This window comes from Trichechus manatus, unplaced genomic scaffold, assembly GCF_000243295.1.
Source record: "Trichechus manatus latirostris isolate Lorelei unplaced genomic scaffold, TriManLat1.0 scaffold00086, whole genome shotgun sequence".
Lineage (NCBI taxonomy): Eukaryota > Metazoa > Chordata > Mammalia > Sirenia > Trichechidae > Trichechus > Trichechus manatus.
Genome location: NW_004444022.1, coordinates 1,671,938 through 1,685,938, shown reverse-complemented (window position 1 = coordinate 1,685,938; position 14,001 = coordinate 1,671,938). Strand labels below are relative to the sequence as shown.

Genomic DNA, 14,001 nt, shown 5'->3' with positions numbered 1-14,001 from the left:
CTATGCTCTTCAAAAGACTTCACCAAAAGAGTAAAAAGAAAACCTACAGACTGGGAAAAAATTTTTGGACATTAAAAGTCAGACAAAGTCTAATATCCATAATCTACAAGAAAATCCAACACCTCTACAACAAAAAGAAAAATAATCCAATTAAAAAATGGGCAAAAGAAATGAACAAACACTACAGCAAAGAAGACATTCAAGCGGCCAACAGACACATGAGGAAATGCTCACGTTCACTAGCCATTAAAGAAATGCAAATTAAAACCACAATGAGATACCATCTCACCCTGGCATTACTGGCATGAAACAAAAATACTGGAAATAACAAATGTTGAAGAGGCTACGGGGAGATTGGAACTCTTATGCACGGCTGGCTGGTGGGAATGCAAAATGATACAACCATTTTGGAAAATGATGTGGTGCTTCCTTAGAAAGCTAGAAACAGAAATACCATACTATCCAGCAATCCCACTCCTAGGAATATATCCTAAAGAAATAAGAGTTGTCACTCGAATAGACTTATGCACACCTATGTTCATGGCAGCATTGTTCACAATAGCAAAAAGATGGAAAAAACCTAGATGCCCATCAACAGATGAATGGATTAAAAAAATGGTACATACACACAGTGGAGTATTTTGCAACAAGAAAGAACAAGGATGAATCTGTGGAGCATCTCATAACATGTATGAAACTGGAGGACATTATGCTGAATGAAATAAGTCAATCACAAAAGGACAAATATTGTTTGAGACCTCTACTGTAAAAACTCATGAAAAAGTTTACACAAAAAGTAAAAATCTTTGTTGGTTACGAGCTATGGGAGGGGTGGGTGAGAAATACTATAATAGAGAATACATAAGTGGTATCTTTGGTGACGGGTATGATAGTACACAATATTGGGGAAGCCAGCACAACTTGTACAAGGAAAGGTCATGGAAGTTCAATAGACACATCCAAACTCCCTGAGGGACTGAATTGCTGTGTGGAGTGCTGTGGGGATCATGGTCTCGGGGAACTTCTAGCTCAATTGGCATAACACCATTTATAAAGACAATCTTCTACATTCCACTTTGGTAAGTAGAGTCTAGGGGTCTCAAAAGCCTGTGAGCAGCCATGTAAGATACTCCGCTGGTCTCACCCCTTCGGAAAAGGTGGGGGGGGGGAGAATGAAGATGATAGGTTACAAGGAATAGATTAGTCCAAAGGACTAATAGACCACAGCTACCAAGGCCTCCACCAGACTGAGTCCAGTACAGCTAGATGGTGCCCGGCTACCACCATGGACTGCTCTGACTGGGATCAAAACAGAGGGTACTGGACAGAGCTGGAGAAGGATATAGAACAAAATTCTAACACACAAAAAAGACTATATTTACTGGCCTGACAGAGACTGGAGAAACCCTGAGAGTATGGCCACCGTATGCCCTTTTAGCTCAGTTGTGAAGTCACTCCAGAGGTTCACTGTTCAGACGGGGATTGGACATCCCCATAAAACAGAATGGGACTAATGAGGCACAGCAGTCCAGGGACAAGGACTAGAAGGCAGAAGGGGACAGGAAAGCTGGTGATGGGGAACCCAAAATTGGGTAAGGACAGTGTTGACATGTAGTGGGGTTCTTAACCATTGTATAGGGCAATATGTGTACTAACTGTTTAATAAGAAACTATTTTGTTCTGTAAACCTTCATCTAAAGTGAGAATAGCAGCACAACTGGAGTAACATAATCGACGTCACTGAATTGTACAGGTAGAAATTTTTGAAATGGTGTATCTTTTGCTATGTATATTTTCACCAAAAAAAAAAAAAAAGTCCTCCAAAGCCAAGAAGAGATCGTTTTGACATGTGGGGTTGTTAACCAATGTTATAAAACAATATGTGGACTGTTTAATGAGAAAATATTTGTTCTGTAAACCTTCCCTTAAAGTACAGTAAAAAAAAAAAAAAAAAAAAACAACTTAGTATACTTTCCTCCTCTTTCTTCATATCTCAGATTTATAATTTACAAAATGGAAATAATGATTTGTAGGAATCTCCATAGGCTGTTGTGATGCTCAAGTGAGATAACGTAGCTGAATGATCTCTATACACTGCTAAACAAATGTAATGCAGTAACATCTATTACCATTATGCCTTATTATAGCAACTTACACATTTGGAGACATTATTTAGAATATACACATTCCTGACAGTCCCAAATATGAAGCTTCATCCTCATGTATACAGGGAATTCCATTATTTTTGGAGCTTCCTAGTTAAGAAAGGACTTATGCTTCTTTTTTAATTCAGTACTCCTACTAACATTGTGAGGTGGATTTCAATAGTCTACCCACTTGCAAAAGAGGAACTTAGCTCAGATTGAGTAAATAACTTGCCTATGGTCTTACAGACAATGATAAAGCTTGAGCTCGAGCTCAAGTCCCCTGACTTCAAGCCCAGTGATGTTGCTGCAATATAAACCTGTTGCAGAGACAGGATTAAGGATCTAGTAAATGAGTCAGTGGTGATGTCAGCAGATGGAAGTACTTGAATTCCAACCTGGGCTTCCTCTATCCCATCAAGGTTCTTGAGGAACATGAGAATGTGGCCTGTGGTTGGGCAGGGGTAAAGAGTCTAGTGGAGGGCAGGAGGGCGAAACACTAGGAGAAAGAGGAAGGTGGGTCCTCTAAGTAGCAATACAGTAGGTTGGAATGAGTTCAGCCATAATGTTTTTCCTCCAGATGGCATGCAGGCACTCTACAAGGTCAAATCTTGCTCCATGGCCCCTCCTGTGGACCAGCTCACAGGAAAAGTCCGGCAGTACTTCATTGAGGCCCATGAAATTCAGTGGGACTACGGCCCAATGGGGCATGATGGGAGTACTGGGAAGAGTTTGAGGGAGCCAGGCAGGTAAGAGGCAGTGGACTCCCTCTCCCTGTTCCTGGGCACAGTCCCAACCACCTGTTGTCTCCCTTCCAGAAACATCTCACTCCACTTAAGGGTTATAATGACTGTCTCGTAAGGGTTACACAACAACTCTTAGCCAACTTCTTGTGGGACCTTGGGAAACACCAGTTAGGGACAGGGTGGAACAGGAGGTTATTGCGCTGTTTTGTTGGTAAGACTTACTTATGCAAATTCACTGGGAAATAATTGATGCCAGGTCTTTCACAAAAGACGCAGTTAGTAGATGACTAGGACAGGACATAGGGGAAGATTCTAGGGCACTCATGCTTATCCTTCCAGTAGGAAATAGTGGAGTGAATCTGCAGGAAACGTAGGAAAGTAGATGCCTGGATCTCAATGTAGCCTCTAAAATCTCCAGCTGGGCTTACCAACTATTTGGGCTTTCATTTTGGAGTGAAGGCTATTCTTGGTTAAGAGGAAAGAGTCATGAGTACCCAAAGGTGATTAAAGACAGATGTAGACTATGTAACGCTACAGGACAAAATTGGTCCCAGTAGGAGATTGTGTTCTTTGAACCTGTCCTTCGAAAAGCTCAAATGGAAGCTGCACGTCATTTGTTAGGGGTGTTGCCAGGGAAAATACCTTCACTGGGTGGGAGTTATTATGGATGATCTCTGAGGTCCTTTCTAACTGTGAATATCTATAACTTGATGGGACCAACGGTGAGAAGGGAGTACTTTAATACTCAATGAAATTATCTGACATTTGCTTTCTTATGTGCCAGTGCATCAGATAAGTTCTTCCAGAAGAGTTCCAGTCGAATTGGGGGCACTTATTGGAAAGTCCGATATGAGGCCTTCCAAGATGAGACATTCCAGGAGAAGGTGAAGCTAGAGGAAGAAAAGCACCTGGGAATCCTGGGTAAAGAATCCTTAACTTATGAAATTCGTTGACTAAAGCCAAAGAAGTGGAGGAGTCTTGGAAACTGGCTCAGAGGCACACTCTAGGCCAGCATTTTCCAAAGTGAGTCTTAAGAGATGAGTCGTGTGTGAAAAAGGGTTTAGAGAGTGAGTGAGTTTGCAAAACACTAGGTTAAGCATAGTTAAATAGTGTTTTGCTACCTTTTATTCATTCTTGTTCATCACAGATTTTCAAGATGGGAATAGAGTATATATCATTTCTCATTCTTACTTTACAACTGAATCTTTTTTTTAGTGAACATCTTCCAGTACCACTACTGTACAGATCACACTCTTAAAATTGCTTCTCTAGGGTTATTCCTGAAGATATGCTCTAGATAAGACAGTAAGTTTGTCCAGGTCCTTGGCAGTATTGGACCAGGAGTAAGTTGACATGACATACCAACTTGCTTGCTATGATGTGGGATGGAGAATCAGACTTACAACCTGACCGTAGAGAAGATATCCAGGAGGTCTAAGAAACAGTATTGAGACAGTATAGCAAGGTTAATTGTGGTTTGGTCACTTGGTGGAACCAGGAAACAAAATAGATTAGATAGGGTAAACTTTGGAAATATAAGTAATATAATGAAAGTTATTCTGGGGAAATAAGCAAAGACCTGGAGGTAGAAAACTGAAAGGCAAGAAAATGCTCAGCATTTTTCAGGCTGAAAGAACTGAAGAGAAACTTCAAGGCTCTAGTTGCAATATTGAAGGATTCTACAGGGAAAATATTAAAAGACTCAAGAAGCATCAAAAGAAGACAGAAGGAATACATACAGTCACTGTACCAAAAAGAATTCATTGACATTCCACCATTTCAGGAGGTAGCATATGAACAAGAACCAATGGTACTGAAGGAAGAGGTCCAAACTGCACTGAAGGCATTGGTGAAAAACAAGCCTCCAGGAATTGATAGAACACCAGTTGAGATGTTCAATAAATGCATGCAGAGCTGGAGGTGCTCACTTATCTATGCCAAGAAATTTGGAAGACATCTACCTGGCCAACCGACTGGAAGAGATCCATATTTGTGCCCATTCCAAAGAAAAGTCATGCAACAGAATGTGGAAATGATTGAACAATATCATAATATCACATGCAAATTTAATTTTGCTAAAGATCATTCAAAAGTACTTGCAACACTACATCGACAGGGAACTGCCAGAAATTCAAGAAAGATCCAGAAGAAGACTTGGAACAAGGGATGTCATTGGTGTTGTCAGATGGATGGTGGTTGAAAGCAGAGAATACCTAAAAGATGTCTGCCTGTGTTTCATTGACTATACAATGTCATTGGACTGTGTGGATCATAACAAATTATGGATAACATTGCGAAGAATGGGAATTCTAGAACACTTAATTGTGCTCTTGAGGAACCTGTACATAGACCAAGAAACAGTCATTCAAACAAGACAAGGGTGTACTGCATGGTTTAAAATCAGGAAAGGTAGTGTCGAGGTTGTATCCTATCACCGTACAGATTCAATTTGTATGCTGAGCAAATAATCCAAGAAACTGGACTATATGAAGAAGAACAAGGCATCAGGATTGGAGGAAGACTGGTTAACAACATGCAATATGCAGATGACACAACCTTGCTTGCTGACAGTGAAGAGGACTTGAAGCACTTACTAATGAAGATCAAAGTATGGATTACACCTCAACATAAAGAAAACAAAAATCCTCACAACTGGGCTAGTAAGCAACATCATGGTAAACAGAGAAAAGACTGAAGTTGTCAAGGATTTCATTTTACTTGGATTCACAATCAACATCCATGGAAGCAGCAGTCAAGTAATCAAAAGATGCATTACATTGGGCAAATCTGCTGCAAAAGACCTCTTTAAGATGTTAAAAAGCAAAGATGTCACCTTGAGGACTAAAGTGTGCCTGACCCAAGCCATGGTGTTTTCAATCGCCTCATAAGCATGTAAAATCTGGACAATGAATAAGGAAGACCGAAAAAGAATTGATGCTTTTGAATTATGGTGTTGGTGAAGATATTGAATATATCATGGACTTCCAGAGGAATGAACAAATATGTCGTGGAAGAAGTACAGCCAGAATGCTCATTAGAAGCAAGGATGGCGAGACATCGTCTCACATACTTTGGACATGTTATCAGGAGGGACCAGCCCCTGGAGATGGACATCATGCTTGGTAAAGGATCAATGAAAAAGAGGAAGACCTTCAACAAGATGGACTGACACAGTGGCTGCAACAGTGTGCTCAAGCATAACAACAATTGTGAGGATGGTGCGGGACCAGGCAGTGTTTTGTTCTGTTGTACATAGGGTCGCTGTGAGTTGGAACTAACTCGACGGCATCTAACAACACAACACTCCGGGAATAGGTATGTGTTGGTTGATTCTAAGAGATTTGAACATAGGCAGTAAGCCCTACATCAGCTGGGAAGGGAAATATAAGGAGCAAAAACCCACCGTAGGAAAGAGGGCTGGCGGTGAGTATTAACGAACCATCATTGACTTGGGTTCAGTATGGATCCCCAGTATTTGGGCAGACGTGGACCATTAGGTATGGAAATTGAATAATAAACAAGATAGAAACTCAGATCTAGGCTTAGAGCCAACATAAGTGTTCAGAATACTTCTAGTTGGCCTCAAAGGTGACCAAAACCAGGTAAGAGGTGGTGGACAGTGGAGCATACAGAAGCCCAGGAGTCGTGGCTAGACTACCTAGTACAGGGCCAGGATAGAAGATATAGTAAGTTTTTTTTGCTCATATTTGGTTTAGGGTTCAGGCAATCTTATTTAAATAGGTCCTATCAGGAGCCCTGGTGGAACAATGGTTAAGCTCTTCTGCTAACTGAAAGGTTGGCAGTTGCAGCTCACCCAGTTGCTCAGTGGGAGAAACACCTGGCAAGCTGCTTCTGTAAATATCGTTGTTGTTGTTAGGTGCCATCGAGTTAGTTCTGACTCATAACGACACTATGTACAACAGAACAAAACTCTGCCTGGTCCTGTGCCATCCTCACAATCATTGCTATGTTTGATTCCATGGTTGCAGCCGCTGTGTCAATCCATCTTGTTGAGGGTCTTCCTCTTTTTCGCTGACCCTCTACCAAGCATGTTGTTCATCTCCAGTGACTGTTCCTGCCTGATAACACGTCCAAGGTACGTGAGACCAAGTCTCGCCATCCTTGCTTCCAAACCTGTGCTTCTTTCCAACACAAATGTTAAGATTGCAGCCTAGAAAACCCTATGGGACAGTTCTCTCTCACATGGGGTCGCTATGAGTTGGCATTGACTTGACGACATCTAACGACAATAACAACATCAGGAGAGGCAACTATAAGAGCTGCTACAATAAAGTTAGGGGGAATGGGATTGGACCTGACAGTGAGGTGAGGGAAAGCTTTGACTTCAAGTCCTCGCTCTGCTCTTAGTCAGCCATGTGAACGTGGGCAGGTCATTTCCATCTCTCTTAGCTGGTTTCCTCATCTGTAAAATGGAGATAACTTCTGCCTTATATACCTTAAAATGATGTTTGATTATAAAAGTAAGGTAATGATTTTAAAAGTGTTTTTTTATATAGAGTATGTAGAATTTCTCACACTGAAAATTGCAATGTAGTTGGAGGAGATTAGTACTCTTATTATTGCAAAGAGATGAGTTCTCTATCTTTCTCTCCTTTTGCTTCCTCTTTGCTTTTCCTCACTGTTCTTCTGTTTCTTATCTCTGTTCAGCACTATTTTCATTCTAATTATCTCTCCTTCTCATTTCCAGGGCCAGTGATCCGGGCTGAGGTGGGTGACATCATCCAGGTAGTCTTCTACAACCGTGCCTCCCAGCCATTCAGCATTCAGCCCCATGGGGTCTTTTATGAGAAAGACTATGAGGGCACTGTCTACAATGATGGTGAGCAGGCAGAGTTTCCAAAAAATGTGGGCCACAGGTGGTAGCTGGTGGCTCTAGAAGGCAAATAAATGGGCAAAGGCGTGAGGGAGATAGAGGCAGAATTCGTTGCAATGGGTGTTTAATGAAGGAATGGTAATATAGTGAGGCAGAGTTGAGCACAATATAAGGGATGACTTCTTTTATATTTAAATTTATTTTGATTATAGAAATAAAATGTGCATTATGGAATTTGGAAAACAAAAAATCACAAAGAAAATAAATATCATTCATAGATAAATCTCCATGTACATTTTGATGTAATATTTTTCTGTGCTTATAAAAAGCATGTATTTATAGATTTGAGGTCATATGGTTTATGCAGTTTTTTATCCTGCTATTCTCACTTGGGGAGCAGTGACGGTCAGTGGTAAAATTCTCACCTTCCATCTGGAGACCCAGGTTTGATTTCCAGCCAATGTGCCTCACATGCAGCCACCACTCACATGCCAGTGGAGGTTTGTGTGTTGCTATGGTGCTGAACAGGTCTCAGCAGAGCTTCCAGACTAAGACAGACTAGGAAGAAAGGCCTGACAATCTACGTCTGAAAATCAGCCAGTGAAAATCCTATGGATCACAACAGACTGATCTCATTTTGCATGGGCTCACCATGAGTAGGGGGCTGATTTGATGGAAGCTAACAACAACATTCTCACCATTATATTGTGACAACTTTCCTGTGTCGTTATAATGTTATACTCATTTTAATGACTGTGTAATACTCTGTTACATGGATTTGCCACAATTTATTTAACTTACCCTCTATTGTTTAGACATGTAGGTGTGTTTGTTTCCCAGTATTTTTTAATATCATAAACCATATTGCAATGTCTGGTTGTATCTACACATCTTGGTTTGCAATTTGGATTATTGTTTTAGGAGAAAAATCTAGGAATGGAATTATTAATTCCTTGTTTTCTTTTAGAATAATATTAACACACACTAATTCTAGGCAAAAATTATCAAACAATACTGAAAGCATAAAGGTCAAAGATGCAGACAGATCTAGAATAAAAGGACATTATACAAGGCAATTGGTCTGGTCTCTTCAAGAAGTTAATGTCATAGGAAAAAAGAAACTAAAGAAATATAACAACCAAATGCAATGTGTGAAACTTGACTGGATGCTCGCCATAAAATACAGTTTTAAGAAAAATTTTAGAGATAATTGGAAAAGCTTTGATATAGACTGAATATTAGATGGTATTAAGGAATTTTCCTAGGTGTGATAACGGTATTGTGTTAACATAGGAGATGCTTGCTGATGTGTTTAGGAGTAAAATGTCATGATGTCTGCATTTTATTTCTAAATGCTTCAGCAAAAACAAACGAACAAAAACTGTGAGTGTGTGTGTGTGTGTATGTGTGTGTAAATATATATACACACATGTGTAAATAAAGCAAACGTGGCTAAATGTTAACAATCAACCCTAGGTGGTAGATGGTAGGGTGATCATAGTACTATTCTTTAAAGGTTTCTATATGTTTGAAAATTTACTGAGTTAGAAACAAAGAATGAATAAGATAAATTAAAACCACCTCAAATTATACTACTCTGTTGTAAGCTATAAATATCCTCGTATATGCATCTTTGCACACTTCTGTGATTATTTCTTTAGAATACATTTCTAAGATGTGGAATTGTTGTGTCAGAAGGTAAAATTTTTGGTGTTGCTGTGTACCGTCAGGTTGACTCTGACTCATAATGACCCCATATGACAGAGTAGAACTGCCCCATAGAGCTTCCTACGCTGTAATCTTTATGGGAGCAGATGGCCAGCTTTTTTCTCCCATGGAGAGTCTGGTAGGTTTGGACTGTAGACTTTTCAGTTAGCAGCTGAGTGTCTAAACATTGTGCCACCAGGGCTACGTCCAAATTGCTCTCTGGAGACGTAGGTAGTCCCATCAATTTTCAGTTTCATCAACAGGAACATGAGAGGGCCCCTTTCCTCACAACTTCACTAGCACTGGGGCAACCTTTCTGTTTGTTTGTTGTGTGAAAGTATATACAGCCAAAGACACATCATTTCAATAATTTCTACATGTACAATTCAGTGACATTCATTATATTCAAGTTGTGCTACCATTCTTACTATTGTTTTCCACTGTACTCCACCACATTTATCTTAAACTCACTGCCCTCTAAGCTTCCCATCCAACTTTTCCAGTTGGCGTTATCAATTTGATCTCACACAGGTAATTCTTTGAAAGAGTACAATACTCAAAGCAGATGTAATTTACTAATTAAAATAATCTATTTTTTGGTTCAAAGAAGACTTCAGGGAATAGTTTTGGTTTAAGATGTAAATTTACAAATTATCTCAGCACAAGAGTTTTGGGGGCTCATCCAACCTCAATCGCTCCAGAAAGCCTGGATTCCATGTTAATTTGAAATTCTCTTCCTCATTTTCCTCTTTTTGATTGGGATTCTTCCACAGAATCTTTGATCAAAATATTCAGTAATTGTAGCCAGGCACCTTCCAGTTCTCCTGGTATCATGTCAAAGGAGGCAGTTGTTCATGGAGGTAAAAAGACACACATACAATTTCCTCCTCTGATTCCTGATGGTTGTACCTTGGATGGCTTGCTAGCTTTAAGACCACTGGGGCAGTCATTGTAAACTTTGTCAACCTTACAGTCTTATAAACAAAACAGCAGCAATAACACTCACCGTTTTGATTTGCATTTGTTTGATTATTTTAGGTTGAAGATTCTTTCCAACATTTATTGTGCATCTTTACTTACTGTTTTTGTACATGTGAACATTTTAGGGTTTTTTAAACATTTTGTCAGTAGTTTTCTACAAGGATTATTCCCATTTAGACTAGCTCTTTACAGGTAAATGGGAAGGGTAGGTGCCATCTGAACCACCTCTCACCAGCATTGATTATTATAATTTACAAAATATTTGGTAATTTGGAGTTCCGGCAAAATGGCGCTCTAGGCAGAAGCAAACATCCAAAAAACTAAGCCAAACAGACAATACAACAATCCTGAAACCCTAAAACATCAAATGAAGAGATAAAGAAATCAGCCAAGCACCAAATGGAGTGAGAAAACTGACAGAGAAGGGAGAGTGAGGAGAGATTCATGCAGAAGTCCCCTACCAGTTAACGCAGTGTGGAACCACCGTCTTGGACTCCTATCAGAGACCAGCAAACAGGGGATACGAGAAAGCAGCCTCACAGAGGGTCTAGCGGGAGGCAAAACAACTGGTAATTTGCGATATATGCTTTCCCATCCCCCACCTATCTTCACCCTGACTCAGCCTCCTCTGCTTCCCGTGACCACAATCTCTTGACAAGGAAACGCTGGCTGCTTGGATTCCATACACCCAAACGGGCCGGCTCTCTGAGTGACATTTGTTGGCTGCTGGTGTTGCTTTTTTCCACTTCTTTTGATTTCTTCCTTACCTCTCACCACCTCCCCCTCCTTTCACTCAAATACCTGGCTCCGTGGGCCATCTTTGCTTCTTCCTGAGGGGATGCAGAGCTCCGGTAATTTGTGATATACGCTTTCCCACTCCCTACCCTTCTTCACCAACACTCGGCACCCTCTGCTTCCTGCGGACACAGTCTCTTGTCCGAGAAACACCAGCCCACACTAGCTGGCTCTCTGAGTGCCATTTGTTAGCTGCTACTGTGCTTTTTTTTCTGCTTCTTTTGATTTCTTCCTTACCTCTCGCCACCTCCCCCTCCTTTTGCTCAAATACCTGCCTCTATGCGCCATCTTTGCTTCTTCCTGAGGGGCTGTGGAGCTCCGTTCGAACGTGGAGCTGCTTCCTGGTCTGGGCTGCCGCACTGGTGGGATCCTGGAGCTTGTGTTCATTTGTTTGTTTTGAATTGTTTGTTTGTTCTCTTTTCCTTTTCTTGAGTTGGGAGCCCTTTCTGGCCAGGAAGTGGGGCTTGGCAAGGAGACTTCCCCCTCGGCTTGCACAGATGTGCAGAGGGATACCTGAGGGCATTTTTTTTTCATTGTTTTTTTTTCTGTTTTTTAGGGGCCCTTTCTTTTTTTTTAATTTGTTTTGTTTTCTTTTCCCTCTTTTTTCCCTTTTTGTCTTTCTTCATTGCTCAGTTTCTCGTCTGTCTATATCTTCCTTCTCTTTCTGTTCCCTGAATACCTGGTGTTGTACACCTCTACGCCTTCTAGCCAAGCTGTACTGCAACACCTGAGAGCTACTTCCTCAGACCTCATAGCTGCACCGGTGGGATCCTTGGGAACTTTGCAGTTCTTTAAACTTTCTGATTTTTATTTATTCATTCTTTGTTTTTCTTTTCTTCCTCTTACCCTTTCTGTTTTTGTCCATTTCATAGTCTTTCATCTCTCCACTTCAATGGCAAGCTCCCCTAGCATTCTTTTTTGTTTGTTTGTATGTTTTTGCCCCCTGTTCCTCTCTCCTACCTCCAATATCCATCTTAGCTACACACATAAAAATCTCCCTGCTGCATCCTGCCTACCTGAACCGTGCACTTGACATTACACCACCAAGCAGCACAGGCACAGCGTACTGGACCCTGTCCTGCACTGATTACTGACCCACTCTGGTGGCTGTAGTAAGTGCTACAAACAACCCATTCCAGTAACTCCTCTTCAGCTAGACCTGCCTGGCCGTACCATATCTGAGTGACTGACCCTGCCAATTGGAGAAGGAGGCAAAAAGTATTGTGCCCACAGATGAGCAAACAACAAAGAATACACAGTCTGCCTGCTCAGACATGGTCAAATTTAAAAAAAAAAAGGATGAAACAAACAAATCTACAATCAATAAATGAGAAAAATAACTACTGAATGCCCCAAAGACAGCAGACAATATCAAAACATTTACAAAAACAGGACAGGATGGTTCCAGTAGGCATCAAAAGTAAAACACCAGATGACTGCCAAGAGGAAGAAAATGCACTAGAACAACCTGATAAGGAATTCAAATCTCTAATACTAAGAATTTTCCAAGAGCCAAGGCAAAAAGCTGACAAACATAAGGAAAAAATAGAAAAATTCATGGAAAATACAGACAAAAAATGGAAAGAATTCAGGAAAATAATGCAGGAACAAAATGCCAAAATAAACTCACAACTAGAAATTATACAAAGACAGCAATTATAAATCCAAAAGATAAACAAGAAGATTTCAGAAATGGACGATGTCATAGAAGGGATGAGAAGCAGATTTGAAATGGTAGAAGACAGGATCAGTGGAATTGAAGACAAACACCTGGATACAACTCTGAGGAAAACTCAGAAAAAATAACAAAGAAAAATGAAGACACCCTGAGAGTTATGTGGGATACAATCAAAAGCAACAATTTTCGAGTGATTGTAATTCCAGAACAGGGGGAGAAAACAGAAAACACAGAGAGGATCATTGAAGAACTGCTGACAGAAAACTTTCCAATATCATGAAAGATGAAAAGCTGGCCATCTAAGAAGCTCAACGAACCCCATATAGGAGAGACCCCAAAAGAAAATCACCAAGGCAATCATAGTCACACTCGCCAAAACCAAAGACAAACAAAGACTCCTGAGAGGAGCTCATGAAAAACAAGAAGTCACATACAGAGGAGAAACAATAAGACTAAACTCAGATTATTCGGCAGAAACCATGCATGCAAGAAGGCAATAGGATGACATATATAAAATCTTGAAAGAAAAAAAATTGCTACCCAAGAATAATATATCCTGCAAAACTCTCATTCAAATTTGATGGTGAAATTAGGTCATTTCCAGATAAACAGAAATTAAGGGAATATGTAAAAGTGAAACCAAACTTACAAGAATTATTAAAGGGAGTTCTTTGATCTGAGGACAAACAGCTTCAGGTCACAGGCAGAATCTAGGACTTAGGACTGTACCAGCCAGATAGCAATCTAGGAAATGAACTCTTGAGGACTATCCAAAACCAAAAGAAATACAACAGGGAATCAGAGCAGTTAATCAGTAAATGATAACAACATTAAAACAATAAAACAGGAAATAAATGGCATAGGTATAGAACCTTCTAATGGAGAGGAGTCAAGGCAATACCAAGTAATGGTAGACTGATTCAAACTTATAAAGATAAGGGTAAAATTCATGGTAACCACAAAGAAAGTTAACAAACATACTTATAAAAAAAGAGGAAAGACATAAAGTCTCAGCAAAAACAAAACCTACAAAATCAAAAGAAATGAAAAAAAAATCCACAAACAAAAGTAACTCAGCACAAGAGAGTAAGAAGAACAAAGAAAACTTCAGCACCA

General features: G+C 40.2%; 1 protein-coding gene across 3 annotated transcripts in view; it reads left to right on the top strand.

Moving 5' to 3' along the window:
• HEPH (hephaestin) overlaps positions 1–14,001 on the top strand; it is a 224,063-nt gene that overhangs the window by 55,622 nt on the left and 154,440 nt on the right. For all 3 annotated transcript variants that reach the window (XM_004381519.1, XM_012557005.1, XM_004381520.1), the window contains 3 exons: positions 2,725–2,893; positions 3,675–3,811; positions 7,599–7,730. In XM_004381519.1, the coding sequence (XP_004381576.1) occupies positions 2,725–2,893; positions 3,675–3,811; positions 7,599–7,730 (438 nt within the window). The remainder of the gene's footprint in view (positions 1–2,724; positions 2,894–3,674; positions 3,812–7,598; positions 7,731–14,001) is intronic.